Source organism: Malaclemys terrapin, chromosome 5, assembly GCF_027887155.1.
Source record: "Malaclemys terrapin pileata isolate rMalTer1 chromosome 5, rMalTer1.hap1, whole genome shotgun sequence".
NCBI classification, from domain to species: domain Eukaryota; kingdom Metazoa; phylum Chordata; order Testudines; family Emydidae; genus Malaclemys; species Malaclemys terrapin.
This window is the reverse complement of record NC_071509.1, coordinates 68,051,374-68,071,972: the sequence shown is the minus strand read 5'-3', so window position 1 is coordinate 68,071,972 and position 20,599 is coordinate 68,051,374. Positions and strand designations below refer to the sequence as shown.

Sequence of the window (20,599 nt, the reverse complement as noted above, 5' to 3'; positions counted from 1 at the left end):
GAATATGTTAATATTTTAGGTAAATAAACTTGTACCTGCATAAAGAAGTTTTCGAATGCAATGGATCTGCTGTGAAACACAAGCTACATATAGAGGTGTTCCCAGATGAGGAATGTCTTGGTCAACATCTATGCCCCAGGAGATCAGCACTTCCAGACATTCACTGTGACCTGCCAACAGAGTATGACATAGTTTGCTTGCCTCTTCAGTTAGATGTTCCATTTACGAAACCTGATACATTTCTTAACACTATATAATGTAATTTGTCAACTATTCCATGTATGCTCAGAAGCTAGTTTTTTACCTCTACTGGCTGCTTCGTGAGTCGGTGAAGGGAGACACGACTCCCATTGAGCTTTGGCACCATACTCCAACAAAAGCTCTGCACAAGATGCACTGCCTCTTGAACATGCATTAAATAATGGGGTCACTCCATCAATTGTTGTAGCATTTACCTAGAATAGAAAAGATATGTCTAAGATGGGAATGAAGTAAGGAATGCATTCTTAACTGATAGTGTATTAAAATAAGATATAGCTGAAATATGCTTGATACATCAACAAATACACTATTTACCATAACATTGCTTTATTGCACTCAACTTCTGTACAGTTCTTATCTTCCCATCCCACCCCTCGTTATTTGCATAATGGTATGCTAATTTAAATATGCTAAACTATATCCAAGAAAACATAACTGACCATAATACTAAATCTAAATAAGTGGCCTGACTTTCAAAAATGCTGAGTACTCAGCTGTTCTCATTGACTTCAAAGTTCTAAAGTTTTCTTTTCATTATGGAAAATTCCATTAGCACTCCCCAACCTCTATCATCAGATGATTCTTTCTTGGTGCTCCACAAGCTCTAAAATTAGCCTATAACCATGAAGAGCTAGTGTTCTACTCTACCCCCAAAAAACTCAATTTAAAATAATTAAATTGATAAGTATTTTTTAAAATGTTCCTCCTGTGCTAGTCCCCATTTTAAGGAGAGGGAACTTCTCTGGAAGCTTTACTACTGTATCGTTGTGTGTGTAGAGATAGCATGGTATGGTTGAGAAATGCAGAAGCATACCTAAATACTGTAATTGCATACGCTTTTATTTGTAAATCTTGTGCTCCCTTTTCCCTGTTCCCCTCACTGTTTGTTGCTCTCCCTTGTTGTGTCTTGACTCATATTTAGACTATAAGCTCTCTGGCACTGGAAACATGTCTTTTTCTCAGTTTTTGGGGAAACATGTATGGATTCTGTAGAAATAATAAATATACATTCAATTTACAATGCTTACATTGGCCAGAGTGCCTCAATTTTATGTCCAATTTCCCTCTTGCTTTCTCCCCTGGTTTTCTCATCTATTTTCTGTTCTCTGTTCTGCCCATCCTCTGTGTGATCTTTTCTCTCTCCCCTCTACTTCTGCTGTCTTCTCTCTCCTCCATTATGCAACAATCCCATCAGTCTCCTTTGCTGTCAATCAGCAAAGACTTTTAAAAAAATCAACTATTACTTAAAAAAAAACACAAAAGGCAAACCTACTGTTGTTAACAAACCGACCTACTATGGAGCAGGAGAATGTGGAGAGCTTTGGATGAAAAATCAAGGAATAGATCCCTTTCAATTAGATAAGGTCAGTGCATATGAAAAAGATACTTACATTTGCCCCTGCTTCAAGAAGGATTCTTGCACACCCTACATGATCTCCCAGGCAGGCTTCATGTAGTGGAGTGACTTGGTCAATTGTCAGAGTATCCACATTGTAACCCTAAACAGGATAGGAACCACACATAAAGGTAAGACAAAAGCTATTCAAAGCTGTTAAGTCTTCAACATTGTTAGTTGTAAGCACCACAGTTTATTAGAGCTGGGTGAATAATGGATTTTTCAGTTCACTGGCAATTTAAAAAAAAATGTTTAGCTTCAGGTTGAACCAAAAATGACACTTTTTAAATTTTTCAGTGAATCAAAAAGTAATTTAGTTTTGACTCAAAAAAGCTTTATTTCAGTAATGTTGAAACAAAATGTTTTGTTTTGTTTCACCCTGAACATTTTTGTTTAAATTTTCAGGCATTTTGATAAAAGCAAAAGAAAGGAGAACTAGATTTACAAAACGGGGAGAGGAGGAGATGCTGCTGCTTTCAGTATCCCTTCTCTTATAAGCTTTATTCTGGTGGTTAGGGCAGTCATCTAGGATATAGATGACCCAGGTTCAATTCCTTTCTCTGCCTGATGTGGAGAAGGGATTTGAATTTAGGTTTCCCTCATAGAAGGAGAAAGTCCTAGCCACTGGGCTATGGGATATTCAGCTATGGTGGGGGCTTTCCTAATCTTGAAGCTGTTTCACTTTTTATAAATAATTAAATAGCCATCTGAGCAGGGACTTGAACTTGGTTCTCCCACCTACCAGGCAATAGTTGTTTTTACTATTTCTCTGGCCCAATGACTATGCATTGCAATTCAGAGTCACTCATAATGACAGTGGATAGTCATAGGGCCAGAAAGATAGTGAGAATGACTCAATAGCCTGGTAGTTAGGTGACTCATCTCCCAGGTGAATGCCAAAACCACTAGACTAAAGTCTATAAGGGAGGCGAACTACCACCACCATCTCCTCCTGCTGCTGTTTCTGCTGCCACCATTGTTTTATGACTCTACTCCTCCTTTCTTTTGCTTTAGCCAAAATGCCTGAAAATAGAAACAAATTTTGTGTCAAAATGAAACATTTTGATCTTACTAAAATGTTTTGACACTTTCAGTTTGGTCTAAACCAGATGTGGGCAAACTATGGCCAGCCCACGGTACCGTCCTGCCCGGCCCCTGAGTTCCCGGCCGGGGAGCCTAGTCCCTGGCCCCTCCCCTGCTGTCCCCCCTGCAGCCATGCGGGCCACACTCTGGCCCGCCGCTCCCACTGGGCAGCGTGGGGAGCGCAGCTAGCTCTGATTTGGTGTCACGGCTGCGAGTTCCTGCTGCTGGCGGGGAGCGGGGGGGTTAGGTAAGGGAGCGGAGGCGGTTGGATGGGGCGGAGGTTCTGAGGGGGTGATCAGGGGATGGGGAACGGGGAGGGTTGGGAGTGGGAGTCCCGGGGGGCCTGTCAGGAGGCAGGGCTGTGGATAGGGGTTGGAAGGGCAGTCAGGGGACAGGGAGCAGGAGGGGAGTTGGAGAAAGGGGTGGGATCCCGGGATGCAGTTAGGGGCAGGGGGTCCCAGGAGGGGGTGGTCAGGGGATGAGAAGCAATGGGTGGTTGGATAGGGGGTGGGAGTCCCAGGTGGGGGCTGTCTGGGGGCGGGGGTGTGGATAGGGGTCAGGGCAGTCAGGGGACAGAGAGCAGGGGGGTTGGATAGGTGGCGGGAGTCCCGGGAGGGGGCAGTCAGAGGACAAAGAGCGGGGGGGGGAGTTGGATGGGTTGGGGATTCCGAGGGGGGCAGTCAGGGCGCAGGAAGTGGGAGGGGGCGGATAGGGGGCAGGGACCAGGCTGTTTGAGGAGGCACAGCCTTCCCTACCCGGCCCTCCATACAGTTGCGCAACCCCGATGTGGCCCTCGGGCCAAAAAGTTTGCCCACCTATGGTCTAAACTATTTGGTGAACTAGACATGAATGTGTAAATAGTTTTGGTTGACCCAAACTGCATTTTTTGATGAATAAACTATTCATCTGAAAATTTTCACCCAGCTTTATTTACAATATTCTATACATAATAAAATATACCTTATGTGAGCACAAAAATGAATGCATGCAGAATCTTTCATTATTTGATTTAGAAAACAGTAAGAAAAATAGCTTCTAAACATTCACTTAGTTGTCTACACTTCACATTTGAAATACTTAGACTTCCTAGAGCCACAAATTCAAATTCCAAGAGAGTAATTCAGTCCTTCTTCCTTATGAGATTGATAAAATGACTGAGCTCCGTGCAGTTTTCTGTGGATAGGTTTTTTTAGATTCTTGAAATCTGATATCTTTTTCAGAGTCATAAAGTTGAAGGCCAGAAGGGACCACCATTTAGTCTGACTTCCTGTATATCAAAGCCCATCAACACTACCCAGCACCCACACACTAAACCCATCAACCAAAATTAGACCAAAATATTACAGGAGACTAGACTATTATGTGCCACAGGGAGAGAATAACAGGGACTGAGATGCACCAATGCCTGATGACCTTGCAAAGGCAGGAAAAAAGAGGATGTTTGGTGCCACCTCAGAGAACTGGCCTACTCCATCCAGTGTCCCATTTCCAGCTATAGTTATCTCTGATGGTTCAGAGGAAGGAAACAAAAAACAAAACAAAACAAATCACCAAAAATAAATTGGCGGCAGGGAGGCTGGAGGTGGCTGGCTGAAGACCTGAAGCATGAGCTTTTAGGAACATAAGACATAAACCAGAAATGACCCCCAGGGCTGCTGTGTCCTGCCCCCTACCATCACAAGCAACCCCATCATACAACTGCACTCAAATTTGTCCAGCTGTCTCTTAAAACTAATTAAATTGTTTGCCCCCACAACTCCTATTGGGAAGCCATTCCAGAATTTCACTCCATTAATGGTTAGAAGCCGTCTTCTAATTTCCAGCCTAAATTTGTTTATGGCCAGATTATATCCATTTGTTCTTGTGCCAGCAGTGTCCTTTAGCTTAAATTATTCACTCGCCTGATGCATTCATAGAAAGCAATTATATTGTCTCTTTAGCCTTCTTTTGCTAGGCTAAACAAACCAAGCTCTTCCAGTCTCCAGTCATAAGATAGGCCCTCTATTCCTTTGATCATCCTAGTATCGCTTCTCTGCACCTGTTACAGTGTGAATTTATCTTTCTTGAACATGGGTGACCAGAATTGTACACAGTATTTCAAATGAGATCTTACAGTGCCTTGTACAATGGCATTAAAACTTCTCTGTTTCTACTAGAAATGCCTCATCTGATACATCCAAGGATTGTTTGTCTTTTTCATAGCTGCATCGCATTGGTGGCTCATAGTCATCCTGTGATTGACTCCCATACCCAGGTGTCTCTCCTGCATTCCTTCCAAATGATGAGCCCCCCCAATTAGCAGCAGAAATTCTTATGATTAGATCGTAGGTGCATGATCTTGCACTTTGTACTATTGAATTTCATCCCATTTTTGTTACTTCAATCTTCAAAGTCATCCGGATCTTCCTGTATAATATTCCAATCCATCCTTGTGTTGACAATGCTACACTGAAGCCAGCTTTGCATCATCAGCAAATTACTACATTGGCTTACACAATATACTTTTTGTAGTTTACCAATGTTCCAGAAAGGGCTCTTATTTGATCCCATATTTTATAATACTTAACTGCCAAATAGCAGGTTTGCTGTTACACTAACAATAAAACTCCTGCTTTTACTTTATCCCTTTGCTGTTACAAAATAATATTCAGTGTGTCTTTTATTATTATTATTGCTGCTGTTCACTGGGCTATTTTCAATTAATTTTTCTGAAGAACTCACAAGTCCTTCTCCTGATCAGTAGACAGGCTGATAGCTTTGTTTAGCATGTACTAATCCTTTCTCCCACAGTAAGGGCTAGATATTCAGCTGGTGTAAATTGGCATAGCTATATTGAAGTCAGTGGATCAACGTCAGTTTATATCAGCTGAGAAGGGACGTCAGTGCAACTATGCTGATTTACACGAGCTGAGGATAAGGGATATGTGCCTGTAGGCACAGCAGAGAGTAAGGGCTGGTGTATAAATTGTACCAACCAAGGAGTACTCCCAGGATGCACTGTACCTCTAAGGCACTATTCTTCCTTAATTCTCCAAAACAAGTGCTTTACTGCTCTTTTTTACAAAAACAAATAAATAGCGTCATTCTAGCCTTTAGAAGCAACCCTAAAGGAACAACAACATTTACAAGGAAACAGTTTTCATAGGTTTAATCTACCAAAGCTTCACAAGAAATATATTTTAGAAAATGCCTTTAAAACCAGTGGGAAAATATCTTGAAATGTCCTTAAATTTTATAGAATCAAAAGCTCCCAAATGAAAATACATCTGCATTATTCACATGGAGAGCATAACAGAATAATCATGCTATATTTACCTTCTTCTGGGTTGTCATTAAATAAGATAAAAAAGGAAAATGTTTTAAGAACCATATGGGCATTACCTGTGACAATAAAGTTTTTAGAGAAAGGAGACGTCCTTGACTGGCTGCCTCATGCAGTGGTGAACGATCTGCCCAAGAACCTACAGAATAATAATATTTATTGAAAAAATTACAGTAATTAGAGTGATTTTAGAATGCACAGAACAAAACAGAAGTGGTTATGCTAAAAATAAAGTCAAAGGTTCTATTAAATGAATTATTCTCATTTTGGACTAAGTGTCTTAAATACATGTATTCTTTCCTGGACACTAAAAAGAGGAGACAGGCTACATGGCTAATTTTAAACATCTACACTGAGTAATTCTGCAATATGAAGGTGAAAAATTTTCTACGTGGTATTTTTTATTAATGTATTTTAACAACTTCAGCAATATTCATGGTATTGGTCTACCAGAGCCTTGTATATTTTCTACAAAGTGTTGTATAGGTATATCAAAATCTACCAGCTTCAACAGGAAGCACAGACATATTGGATAGAATATTTGAAGCAAAAATGAGGACCACACACACTTTCAGAAACATTCCTGAAAAAAAGGAAAAGCTGTTCTAAAAAAAAAATTAACATTAAAATGTCTATGGTTGATAAGACCAATCTGAAGCCTCCAACCCCCACTTCCCCCATGAAATCTATATGTAAGTCCCTGAGAAGAGAGTTCTCATGGTAGAAATAGGTTTTTAGGGCTAAATTCTTCCCCATGGACCAAATCCAAGTAGTTGTGTTTCTTGATGCAAGGATATTTTACAGGGCTTGGAAAGGAAATCCTAGCTTCTGCTCCAGGCCACACAACCACTCTGCTTCTTCTACTGAAGCCCAGAGTGTGCCCATGCTGTTGTGACCCTATTCTACAGGGTTCAGCTCTACTGCATGGGCTTTTGCAGGGAATCCCATACAGGTGGACTCTCCAGTATACAAGCGATGAGAATCCCTGGCACAGGCTCTCAAAACTACTTGTTTTCCTCATCCAGCACCAGTAAACCAGTTCCACTATATCTTAGGCCCTTTGTGGCTGAAGAGAAAGAGGTGGGATTTGCCTCTTGGTTTCTAAATGGGAAGGAGTAATTGAGAACCCACTTTACCTTTTTTATGTATAACTTAGAGATGGTGCAAGTTTAAGGGTTCTGTGAAAATGATGCTCATATTCTTATTGAAGAAAGGCAGACCCCTGACTTAGGGGCAAATCCAGCTGTCACTTCCACAGCCACAGAGGGCCCTGGCAGCAGAACTGGTTCAGTTCTGTTTCTTTGTGTAGGGAGTCAAGATTTGAGGGGCTCTGTAGAAATCCTCCTACACTTTTTTTGTGGATCCTCTGCTGATTACTTCTATGAGAGAGCCTCAAGTTAGGAGAGCTGCAGAATGCTCATGTACCAACTGGCCTGCAGCAACATTGCAAACACTTACAACATAGGGCGAGGATTCTTTTCTGCCTAATTGTCTGGGGTAGGTGCAGGATTTAGGATTTGGTCATTATTCTGCAACATCTTGCAGGAAATTGAAGTTTGATTCTCAGTCCCATTTTCTTACTGCTTAGGCTCATTGCAGGAATACCCCAAAAGCAGTATGCTCAGCACATGGGGTCAGAGAGACCACCACGTCATTATCATTTAATAACAATCCCTTGATTGATGATTTTATTGAGTAGATGCTGTGACTACTCAGAGAGTATTGCAATCAGTGTGAATTGCAATGGAACTTCAGTTCAACCCACTGAACTATTCTGTGGATTTGTTTGGTTATTGTTGTTATACAGTGTTGAAACCTCAGAAAGTTTACAGCCTGTAGAAAATAGAGTTTCCTCTCCTCCATCACACTTTTTCCTCTTTCAATTCTGCCTCTGATCATCTTGTTTCTGAGTGATAAACTTGTTATTGGAATTAATTGTATGAGAAAGTAGAACACGAAGTTCTAGACACAAGGTTTTGTAATATTACTGTACTGCATCAGATATATTCCAGACATACTTTTCATCAAGCTGAATAGTTAATGTTGTCTGTCTTAAAATGGGAAGCTTCTACAAAATACCTGCCCATTTTTACTTTTTATGTAACTACTTAACAGTTGCAAAGGAGTATGGTGCCTTACCAGTCTGTTAGGATTCTTTGAATGTGTCAATAACGTAGTGAATAAAAGTAAACCAGTTGACATAATTTATTTAGGCTTTCAAATGACCTTTGACAAGGTCCATCACAGGAGGCTATTAAGAAACATTGTAGTCATGGGTAAGAGGAAATGCATTACCGTGGATCAAGAACTGGCTAAGAGAGAAAAAAAGTAGAAATAAATTGTCAGATCATGGCAAAAGGTTAACAGCAAGATTCTGTTCTAGGATTGGAGTTTAATATATACATTAATGATCTGGAAAAAGGCATGAGCAGAGATCTGGAAAAATGTGCATATAACAAAATTACTTTGGGCTTGTCTACACTTAAAACGCTACAGCAGCACAGCTGTGCCGCTGTACCGCTTCAGTGTAGACACGACCTATTCCCAACACTAGGGATTCTTCTGTCGGCATAGGTAATCCACCTCTCTGAGAGGCAATAGCTAGGTCAACAAACGAATTCTTCTCTTGACCGAGCACTGTTTACACAGGGACTTAACTACACTGCTCAGACGTGTGGATTTTTCAGACTTCTGATGGATGTAGTTAAACTGAACTAATTTTCTAGTGTAGATCAAGCTTTAGCAAAGTCAAGTCCAGAAAGGACGCTGAGAAATTTCAGAGGGCTCTACCCAAGCTTAGTGAATTGGCAACATGATGACATATGAAACTGAATGTTGATAATATGCAATGTAATACACATTAGAGGAAAATACAAGCTGCTGATCCATCTTACTGGGTTCTAAGTTAACTGTATCAACTCAGGAAAACACTTGGGTATCAGTGTGGACTGCTCAATTAAGATCTTGGCTTTGTCTACACTAGCACTAGCACCCCCCACCGACCAACATAAGTTTGGACAGCGCTTTGTCAGTGGAAGATGCTCTCCCACCGACATAGCTACTGCCGCTTTTTGGGAGTGGTTTAATTATGCCGATGGGAGAGCGCTCTCCCACTGGCATAGAGTGGCTATACAGGAGACCTTACAGTGGCACAACTGCAGCGGTACAGCTGTGCTGCTGTAAGGTCCATAGTGTAGACATATGTGCAGTTGTAGTGTGGGGGGGGGAAGCCAACAAAGTATGAGGATACATAAGGAATGGAATAATATGAAAAATATAATGCTATTCTATAAATCAGTGGTGTGCAATACTTATCACCCCATCTCAAAAGGATATTGCAGCTTAGAGGGAGTTTAGTGATGTGTGATGAGAATAATTACAGCCCTGGAAAAACTTATATGAAGAGAGATTGAGATTGCTTACTTTAGAAAGAAGATGAATAAGAGGGGACATGACAGAAGCATATGAAATGAGTGGTATAGAGAAGTCAGATCCAGAGTTTCTGTTTTCCTCTCATAACATGAGAGAAGGGGACATTCAATGAAACTGAAGGGTGGATAATTCAAAACTGATAAAAGGAAATATTTTTTCATCCAACACATGATTAGTCTGTGGAACCCTCTGCCAAATGATAGCACTGAGACCAAGAACTCAGCAAGATTCAAAAAGAAATTGGATTTTTAGATGGTTGGCAAGAATATTGAGTTATATTAATAAATACTAAAAAACAAAGTTTTACAAGTGATATAAAGCCTCATGCTTCAGGTCTTAAATTTGTCTTGAACTCATAGGAATTAGGAGGCGACTCCCCTATCCAACATCAACCTACTTTGGGGCTTTTTGCACCTTCTTTTGGAGTATGTGGTGCTAGCCACTGCCTGAGACAGGATGTTGGATCAGATGGACCACAGGTCTGAGCCACTGTGGCCGTTCTGATTTTCCTATTAAGACAGCCATACTCTGCTATTCATTTTGGATGATTTGCTATAATTGGTGATACATATCCTCTCTATATATTATTTGATTTAAAGTTAAACTCATTTTGCAATTTTTATTTTTAGTGACAATAGCCAAAGAGTTAAAAAATATGACTAGTGATTTTAGGTGCTTTAACTTTTTAGTAACCACCTTGGAGACACCTTGAAGAGTTCTGATTTTCAGGAAGTGCTGACCGTTCACCCCCTCAAATTCAAGCTCTTGTAAGGTGTTTAAAATAGAGTACACAAAATCACCATCACTTTTGAAAATCTTGGCCAATATTTTTCTTTATTTTTTATAGAATAAATAACTAGCACTAAAGTGAGTCAAGATCTCAAATAATGGTTACACCCACAAATCAGGTAGTAAGTAAAAGTTCTCTTCTTGTGACTGCAAATGATTGTGCAAGAAAAATCAGAAGCCCGCATTTAGAGGCTGCTTTCAAAAGTCTGGCCTTATATCTCCATTTAAGAAAATTCTCTACTCTCTTTTGGTGGCCTATTCCATTGCCAATTTAAGATGAAAGAAAGAAGTAAGAAGTACTGCAGTACTGTAGAAAAAAAATCAGACAAAACCGTACATTGCACAAAGCATAAAAACATATTAAAAATCTTTTAAGAGATTTCTGATTGACTGCTGGTGCTATGGACATTTTAGATTTACAGCTGGACACAAAACACAATATGGATATGCAGGCAGAATCTCTTTCTGCAATCCACGTTTATCCCCATCTTTGCTTCCCTCACCTCCCTCTTCACATGTGCCCTTTTGGATTGCTTAGGAGAATGCCTGCTAATGTCATTACTTCAGTGACATGTGAGAATCAAATGATACTAGATTACATTCCAAGTTCTATTTTGCACCTAGACCTTCCCTCGGTTGCTGCCCACAAGAACAGTGAAATCCAACAGCTGATAGCTTCTGCTAAACCCATTAACTATAGAGTGCTTAGTTATGTGATTGCTTCCATTATAAACAGTGTACAGATATTAAAATTACTGCACAAATATTCTGGGCAAATTAAGTTTAGAAAAATTCTTCCACTTTCCAAGGATCTGCTTCTGCTTCCATTGAAGTCAATAGGATTTTTGTCTTTAAGTACGAGGACAGAATCAGCCTCCAAATCACTATCAGCCCAGCAAAATTGGGCCTTCCAAATAAAATATCAAAAGATGTCTTTAAAAAGCAACATTCTAACTTATTTAACTCATTGCTTTCTGCTGATTTCCAGTTTTGCAATTTCTGTTATCTAGAAAGTGTTAAGAACACGAATAAATGTACTAATTCATAATGCTGTCTACGAGCAATATTAGCATATAGATCCTATTCAAAACCTGTTAATCTATCAGATCTCTACTTTTGTGGTCTTCTTTGATGCTAAACACAAGCTACCTCTCACTATATTTAGAAACAGCACTAGTTCCAAGCCATCTGGTATATAATTTACAGGGAACAGCAGCCTACGCTGTTCTGTAAACATGAGAGAGAAATAGAGTAAAAAAGAATTCATATTATTAACAGACAAGAACAAAGAATTATTTAAAAATTTCATACAGTACCTAAATCTCCATCTCCCCATGGCACTTCCAGCCAATTGCAATTATAAATTCTACTCATTTCTTTCAGTGTGAAAATAAAAATCCGTCCCCACTAGCTGGGGCCTATTCTAAATACACTTCAGCCATGTTTGCAAGGAGATCAGCAGCTCCTTGTAATATGAACTTTCACCTCTAAAACCTATGGTGTAAACACAGTTCTGAAGGCATCAGCTTATGTGGCCACCAACTTTTTTTCTTATTAAAAAGCAGCAACTGCAATTTAATATAACTATGTAAAAGTGTTAACATATTGGGAATATTGTTTTCCATTGGCCCTGATCCTGCAACCTCTACACAAGTGAAACTCTGAATGAAATCAGTGGAAACTTTGCCTGAATAAGGATTGTAGGATCAAGCCTTAATTACCCATCTTTTACCTTGTGGAATGAGATGAACTTATGAATAATAAATTATTTTACAGATATCCACTCAAATCATTATAAATATATAGCCTAGTGCGTGAAGATAAAGGCAGTGATCACAAAGGCTGCTTTATTATATTGAATTAGTACTTTTAAAAGCAAATAAGAAAATTGCTGCTAGTTTGTGAGCTAGCACAAGCAAATGTCGTTCTCATCAGTAAGAAAAACAGGATTTTGTCATCCCCCCGGCGATCTTCTTGCAGCTCACTACTGACTGGTAGAGGATCTTAATTATTAGGTTGTTAAATTGAATGAAGAGCTACATTTAGTATTCTTTTTCCAACTTTGAATGAACGAAGCAGGTTGACTTTTTAAGGAAACTGATTTGAACCTTTTCTTTTTCACATACCAAAGCTTGAAAAAAATTCAAGTTAGCCAGTGTGGCATTTTTCAAAAATTATCATTATGATTATTAGCAATCTGGTGGTACCCACAATGTGCTAGGCACTGTCCAGACACACAGGAAGGAGCATTTATAATCTAGTAATAAATGTAAGGAGAAACAAATGTATTTTTCAGTGGAATCTGCTGTAGCAAGCAATCTTGGTCTAAAATGTTAGTGAACAAAAGGTAGTTGGAGGAAAAATGGGATTTGGTTTTATGAAAAACAAGTGGCAGTTCTGAAGCCATTCAAAAGCTAATGGCAGAAGCACTATGAAATAAATCATCACTACTTGTTCTAATGTAAGGCCTGATCCAAAGCCCACTGAAATCAATGGAAGCCTGTCAATTGTCTTCAACAGGCTTTGTGTCAGGTTCTCACTTCCAATCATTGCAGTTCAATATATTCTATGATTCTGTTTTATGGTTTATTAAAATGTGATATCTAAAATTTTCATATCTGGCTTATGGGTTCTCATATGCAGGGTTCTCATATTAAACAGGATGCTGCTTTAATGCACAAGGCATAATTTTAGCATGGAGGCCAGGAAGGTCACCGCCTATATTTTTCTTCAAAATATTTCTTGGATTCCTCATAAAAATATTTTGCATGGTAGGGCTAGCCGCATCGTTTTAACCCTTTTTTTCATTTGTGGACCCCTAAAAAATTTCAAATGGAAGTGCAGACCCCTTTGGAAATCTTGGACATAGTCTGCGGAACCCCAGGGGTCCCCCGATCACAGGTTGAAAACCATTCTATGGTAATGGGACAACCTCTTAGACATAGCCATCCATGGACTGCCGGTTGAAAACCATTGGGCTGGATCATGAATTTACCATAACCCCTGGGTAAGGGGCAGCAAGGCTCTTTCCACTCCCCACGTCTGCATGCCCACATGAATGGGAGTAGTCTCATCACTGGGGCTTTGCTCCCCACTGTGGTGTGAGCAGCCCAGATAGGACATAAGGCGGCACCAATCCCAAGCCAAGGTTTGGCTTTTAGTGCCTTCCATTAGAGTATCTCGGTCATTTTACAAGCGTAGACCACAAAACTCACAATAACTTGCATTATTATACACATTTTTAAACAACAGTTAAAGAGATAGGCATAGAGAGATTAACTAGTTTGTCCAAAATCAAACCAGAGGACTGTGTCAAAGCCAAAAATAGAATATAGGTCTCCTGACCTCCAACTCTGTGCCTAAACCACGAAGACTATCCTTTCTTCCCCACCGGTACCTGCTGATTCTTCCTAGTACTGGCAAAACAATGGATTCCTCTTAATCCTGATGTAGACTATCCAGATACTCCAGATAAAATTTCCTTATCCTAACCAAACCATGTTTCTGTGTTTTGGTCTTAAGAGATTAAGACTGGATGGACAGCCTGTAACTTTCTCTGCCTCTTGCCCACTCCTCAAAGACCACACCTAACATGGAGAATGCAATATCCCATCACAGAGATGGGTTGAAGTAGCAAAGTCTGTGTCTGAACTTCCCCAAACTTAAGAGATGTTTGGGTACAGGATTTTGATTTGGTTGATTTCAAAGTTTTCAGTCTGTGATCAGAGCTCATAAGATATGAAATGTCTTGCATTTGGGACTCATTAGAAAGGGGCTCATATGTGCTGGACTCCACTAGCTGAGCATTGTGGGGCAATCAGGGGATTTGTTGGGGGGAGGGCAAAATGGCCTGAGAAAGTACAGGGGAAAACAGAGGTGCAAAAGAAAGTCACAGGGATATCTTCCATGTAAAACACTTTGCTTTACCATTATTATAATTTGTAGTGATGTAATTACTAAAGGATCAGGTCACAGCCCCACTGTGCTAGGTTCAGTACAAATATAGTAAACAGCAATCCCTGCTCCAAAGAGCTTACAATCTAAAAAGCAGTCCGTCTTAGCCATAGCCATAGTGTTTAAGGCCAGAAGGGACCACCAGATCATCTGGTCTGACCTCCTGTATATCACAGGCCACCAACACCACCCAGCACCCAAACACTAACTTATCTAAAGATGGGCCAAAGAAGTTGTGTTTGGATCTCAATTAGTTTGAGCTAATGTTTGGGGTTCAGGATGAAGACCAAATTAGGGCTGTTTCAAATATGGATCTGACTGTGCTATTCTTACAAGATGCTGGCACTGAATGGTGGAAATCTCACAAAATCAGATAATCTAGAATGGTGGAATTCTCATGAGATTAGTTATTCTTGTAAGACTTCTGCTATCTTAGTATGAAATCTCCCTAGAACTACTGTTTTTACAAGAAGCCACATTATCCAAACTGAACAAGAGAAAAGAGCCCCATCCGCTTTTGGATCCAAACTGTTAGGCCAATGCTGAGCACTTAACAAAAATCGCGTCCTATCATTATATAAGTGGTGTCCGTAAAGTCAGTAGAAGATAGTACAATATAAGAGCACAGAAAAGTATAAGTGGGCTATATCGTTTATTACTATGGGATAACAGTGTGACGCTGGCAGACCAGGTGCCAGCTCATGCCAAAGCCCTAGGCCTCTCTGACCACTTACAAATGCATAGCTGAAAGCCAGGCTAATTCACTTGTGTACTATATAAATAATAGTGATTGTTAAATGAATAAGAATGTATTTGGTGTTTAAACTTCATGAAAACTAATGGGATGTTACATGCATTATTTTCACTTATCTGTATCCTGCTATAATGTAATAGCAAACATTTCCCTGTAAATAAACAACTCAGCAAATGAGAAATAAGTCTTGTATAATGCAAATGAAGAACTTTAACAGGAAAGTATTAATTCTTGTGCATTTGAAGCAAGTGGTCATTGTGTGTGATGATCAAAGATCAAAGTCTCTGAATATGCTCCTCTCTTTGCCAATCAAAGAAAGAGTCTAAGTGGGTAGTGACCCAGTCAGTTTGTTTTCTGTGAGAAGAAGCTGTAAGTATGGACTTAAGGGGAAAATTCTTCATCTCTGGACTGTTTGGAGTCTAACAGGGCAGAATAACTGAGTGAGAAGATGAAGATTCCCAGAGTTATTCTGGATAGCCCCTCAAAAACTTTTGGGAAACTGGCAGATTACTACATCTCTGCTACCATTTGAAATGATAGACTGTGACTCACCTGTACATATATTTTACCTGCTTTAACTGTTCAATAACTCTAATTTCTTTTTCTTAGATAAAAACCTTTAGATAGTTTAGTATGGAATTGGCTACCAGCATTGTCTTTGATGTGCGATCTAGGATGCAACTCGACCTGAGTGAGTGATTGGTCTCTTGGGACTGTAGTAACCTGGAATATTTGTGATTTTTGGTGTAAGTGACCATTTATCACATAGTCCAGCTTGCTTGCATGGCAAGATAGACTGGAGAGTCTAAGGGGACTGACTATGACTCCATATAAGACTATTGTGGTACTTTGGGAGTTTGCATTTGGTACTGGGTTGGCAAAATATAAATATAGAACATACCACCAGTTTAGGGTGTCTGTCCTGAAGTAGGCACTCATGGTCATGAGCCACTCCAGACAGCGTGACAAACAGTTTACAATATTTTGGGGTTATGTAGTTCAATGTTTCTTTCTACATAATTAACAAATAAAAGCTGGTATTCAGTTTATACCAGCCACTTTTTCCTTTTATCTCCTAGGAAAAGGTAAGGTGTATTGCATTTTTCAATTTGTAGAAAACAGAAGTAGTGACTATAGCAGAAACAGTGAGTTGTACTACTGTAGTCCATAAGAGATCAATGGAATCGTATTGGTGTAACTGTTAGTTGAACTTGGTCCAATATTTTGTACTTCAGTTTGTTGGAATTAATTTACTGCAGGTTTTACTTTATTACAATTGCACCACATACATTCAAAATTACCCTTCTCAAAAATATCTTCAGCATATATTTGTGATTGAGTTTACTTATTTTATATAACTATTACATCCACAATCTATGTTAAAAATATTAAGGTTGCAAAGTCAAACAACCAAAAGTTAGAAAATGCCAGATTGCCTGTGTGTTTCTTAATGCAGTTCTACTGTGCATATGCATTGAGATACAGTCTTTAATTGCACCATCACATATTGTACTATTTTTTCCACAAGAACCCTGCTTCATTCAGTGAATAAGTTGGGTTTTTTTTTTTAATCCTCTACATTCAGTGTGTGGCCCCAGGTTTTATTTAACACACACCTTCCCTGAATACAGAAATATTTATTTTCTCCTGGGTGTTTCTATGGTGCTCTCCCCATAATATCCAAGTCCTTCACAATCATTAATGAATTTAACAACCCTGAGAGAATAGATGGTGTTATTTTCCCTATTGTACAGGTGGGGAAGTGAGGCAGAGAGAGATTAAGGCCAACATTGCCAAAAGTGTCCACTAATTTTAAGAGCCCCACTGGAGATACCTATGGTCTGATTTTTTTCAGAGTACTTAGTATTATGTTGCACTTTATATATTCATCACACAGCTCCAATCAGTTTCTATAGCACTTTGGCAAATCTGGACCCAGGTATATCTTACTGGACACCCAGAAAATGAGGAACACACAGTGAGTGCCAGCTGTGAAAATACTGCTTTAAGTGACTTGCCTAGGATTACTGTGGCAGAGGTAGGGATACAATCCAATTCACCAGGATGGCATTCAACATCCTTAACCATCCTTTCTCTTCCAGCAAAGCCCTTCTTCATTCTTTATGCACCTTCCAAATTCTTCAACAAATGAGACAAGACTACAGACTACAGCCTCTTTCACTACACAATCCTGATTTGTTTCTAGAACACTATCCATCCTGTGCACTGAATGAAGTAAACGTCCTGTGGGAAAAATAGTATGTGATCATGTAATTAAACACTGTATTAGAATGTACATGCACAAAGGGGTCAAATTAATGTTGTACAGGCAACCTTAAAACTGGCATTCCTAACTTATGAGTACTTGGCTTTGCAACCTTAACGTATTTTTAACATAGTGGGGTTTTTTTTAATGTAATCTATTTTTTAAAACCCTAGAAAATAAAGAAATTCCATCCTGTGGAAGCATACTGACCCCCAACTTGGGTCATCAGTAGGATTGGGACCTTTAGATCCACAGAACAGACCTTAAGCTAATGGAGTCACTGCTAGCAATATGGTAGTAGTAGGCTGTTATCTTCTATGCGGACCAGTCATTGGAGGTGGAAGAGACACTTTGCCTGTGTGTTACAAAGCTACACCTCTACACCGCTATAACGCGACTCAATATAACACGGGTTCGCATATAGCATGGTAGCAGCAGGGCTTCGGCGGCGCTTTAAAGGGCCCCGGACTCTGGCTGCTGCGGGGAGCCCCGGGCCCTTTAAATCACAGCTGGAGCCCTGCTGCTGCTACCCCGGGGCTGTGGCAGCGGGGCTCACCAGCGATTTAAAGGACCCGGGGCTCCGGCTGCTCCGTGGAGCCCCGGGCCCTTTAAATCACCGCCAGAGCCCTGCCGCCCCTACCCTGGGGCTGCGTCAGCAGGGCTCTGCTGGCAATTTAAAGGGCCTGGGATCCCGGCAGTGGCTGGAACCTGGAGCACTTTAAATCACCGCCAGAGACCTGACGCCCATACCCCGATATAACGGGGTTTCAGCTATAAGTCGGTAGGGATTTTTGGCTCCCCACGACCGCGTTATATCGGGGTAGAGGTGTATTTGCTGATAGCAGAGACAAGTTGAGACTGAAGACTCCTAGGTTCAATTTCAGGTTCTGGAAGGGAGTGTGGACTCATGGTTATAGACCCTTCGGTCCCAGCCCCCATCTGTCTCTGTATCCCTCTCCTCCTATCCATCCTCCCATTGTGGCTCCTGCCCCCTTGCCATTTTGCTCCTATCCAATCCCCACCCTGACTCCCTCCCCTTCTGTTCCTATATACTCCACATCTCCTGGATCCTGTCCATCTCCCCCACTGCATCTATATACTACCCTGCCCCCTGTCCCCTAGACTCTGCTCCTATCCAAACAACTCCACTGGCTCCTGTCCCCCTCCTCTTCTGCTTCCACCCAACCTCTGGCCCTTGCAAACTCTCCTTCTGCCCAATTCCTCACCCCTATGAATTCCACTGTGGTTGCATCTTCCTTCTCTTCCTCACTACCTGGGCACCAGCAAAATAGTAACAAAGGGCAGTGGTCCTGCTCTCAGTTCCACTGTCCATTCTACAGTGGCCTGGAGAAGCAATTGTTGGGAAAGTCATGCTTGGCCCCTGTAACCCTAGGCTGGAGCATTCACTCTATGAGGATGGCACATGCACAGTCCCTCATATGAACTGTGAGGGCATGGATCATGCTCAGTGTAAATTAAATCTTCAAAATATTTAGCTGCCAAACTATAACTAGTGTCTACTGAGCATGTGCAAACTGCAATTTTTCAAAGACTTATAACTTGGCCAAGTTTGGGTGAATTTTCACAGTGATTGCAAAAGGTACACCCTCCCATGCCAAACTTTAAGTCTCCGCTCCAAACCATGAGGGAAACTAAATTGTTGTGAAATTTTTTTATAAAATATATTTTTGCTAACCTCATTCTTAATCTTCTGAACCATTTTAGCTGAAATTTTCATAAATAAGTCACCTTGAGGCAGATGCCCAGCATGGGAAATTTCAGCCCAAATGGTTAAAGTTTGGCAAAGTTATGAGCGACTGAAACAGGGTTTCATAATGGCAAGTGTCAGACAACCTTAAGTAAAAGCATCCTTACCAGCTTTACTTGGTGGGAGATAAATCTGTGTATAATCTGTTGCAGCATTATGAGATGTAATAAATAAATGGATGTTTTTCTGATGTGTTTGTGACAGATACGGAAATATCCTGGACAAATCTTATTGAATTAAGTTAAAGATGTCATGCTGTCTGGAGTGGCTCATAACTGTGAGTGCCTGTCTCAGGGCAGACTGTCAGAAAACAAGAGCAGCCACCCAAAACTGGTGGTAAATTCTAATATTAGATTTCACGAAGCCAGTAACAAATGTGAACACCTGGATCACTATACCAGTCTTACCAAGGAGTCACAGACAGTCCCCATAGCCTCTCCAACATATCTTGCCACCCAAACAAACTGAACTAAGTGATAATGGTCACATAAACCAAAAAATCACACCACATCAGGTTTCTTCCAGTCTCGAGACACCAATCACTTACCCCTGATCAACTGATACTCCAGATCTTACACCAGAGACAACGCTGGCAGCCAATTCTACAGTAAACTTATAGGATAAGTTTATTAGCTAAGAAAAAAGAATGAGAGTTATTGAGAGGTTAAAGAAGGTAAAATATAATAACAGGTGAGTCAAAGGTTGTAAGTCCAAAATGATAGCAGAGATGTGGTAATTTGCAAGTTTCCCAAAAGTTTTCTCAGGGCTACCCAGAATAAATATGGGGATCTCAGTTTTCTTGTTCAGTTATTCTACCCATTAGAATCCAAATAGTTCAGAGATAAAGGATCTCTCTTTGAATCAGTACTTATAGCTTCTTTTATAGACAACAATCTGACAAGTGTCTGTACCGACACAATGGCCAATTGCAGAACTACTAACTGTAGTCTGTAACCCAGGGGTGAAAGTAACTTAAAGAACTTACTGGTACTCCGGAATCCTTAGGAGAGGCATGGCCTCTACCGGAAGAGGCAGGGCCTTTAAATACCCGGGCGCTTTAAATCAGGATTTAAAGGGCTCGGGGCTGTGGTAGCAGCAGCTGGGAGCCCTGGGCCTTTTAAATCACCCCCGGAGCTACCAGCTGCAGAGGCGGCTCGGAGCCCCAGAGGTGATTTAAAGGGCCCAGGGCTCCAGCTGCTACTATTGCAGTGGAACCCCAGGCATTTTAAATCACCATCAGTAGGGGCCCCAGCCTCTGGCGGAGCTTTAAAGGGCCCAGGGCTCCACTGCATTAGTGGCAGCCGGGAGCCCCTGGCCCTTTAAATCACCACCAGAGCCCCGCAGCTGCTCCCCCAGGGCTCCAGCAGCGGGGCTTGGGTGGCTATTTAAAGGGCCCCAGAGGGTAGCAGCAGTGGGATCCCTGAGCCCTTTAAATCGCCACTCGAGCCGCGCTGCCAGAGTCCCTGGGTAGCAGCGGCAGCTGGGGGCTCGGGTGGTGATTTAAAGGGCCCGGGGCTCCAGCTGCGGCTACCACCCCGGGCCCTATAAATCGTCCCCGGAGCCCTGCTGCCGGA

At 41.0% G+C, this 20,599-nt stretch overlaps 2 protein-coding genes across 5 annotated transcripts in view; one reads left to right on the top strand and one right to left on the bottom strand.

Moving 5' to 3' along the window:
* Positions 1–20,599, bottom strand: part of ASB5 (ankyrin repeat and SOCS box containing 5) — a 62,042-nt gene that overhangs the window by 8,178 nt on the left and 33,265 nt on the right. For 2 of the 3 annotated variants that reach the window (XM_054029148.1, XM_054029149.1), the window contains exons 2-5: positions 6,122–6,201; positions 1,653–1,760; positions 305–455; positions 36–170 (exon numbers count right to left, since the gene is read on the bottom strand). In XM_054029148.1, the coding sequence (XP_053885123.1) occupies positions 36–170; positions 305–455; positions 1,653–1,760; positions 6,122–6,201 (474 nt within the window). Of the gene's footprint in view, positions 1–35; positions 171–304; positions 456–1,652; positions 1,761–6,121; positions 6,202–11,599; positions 11,695–20,599 lie in introns of those variants that run through there. The other variant, XM_054029150.1, reaches the window with a different exon arrangement.
* LOC128837741 (myb/SANT-like DNA-binding domain-containing protein 2) overlaps positions 1–20,599 on the top strand; it is a 67,215-nt gene that overhangs the window by 24,392 nt on the left and 22,224 nt on the right. The window lies entirely within an intron of this gene.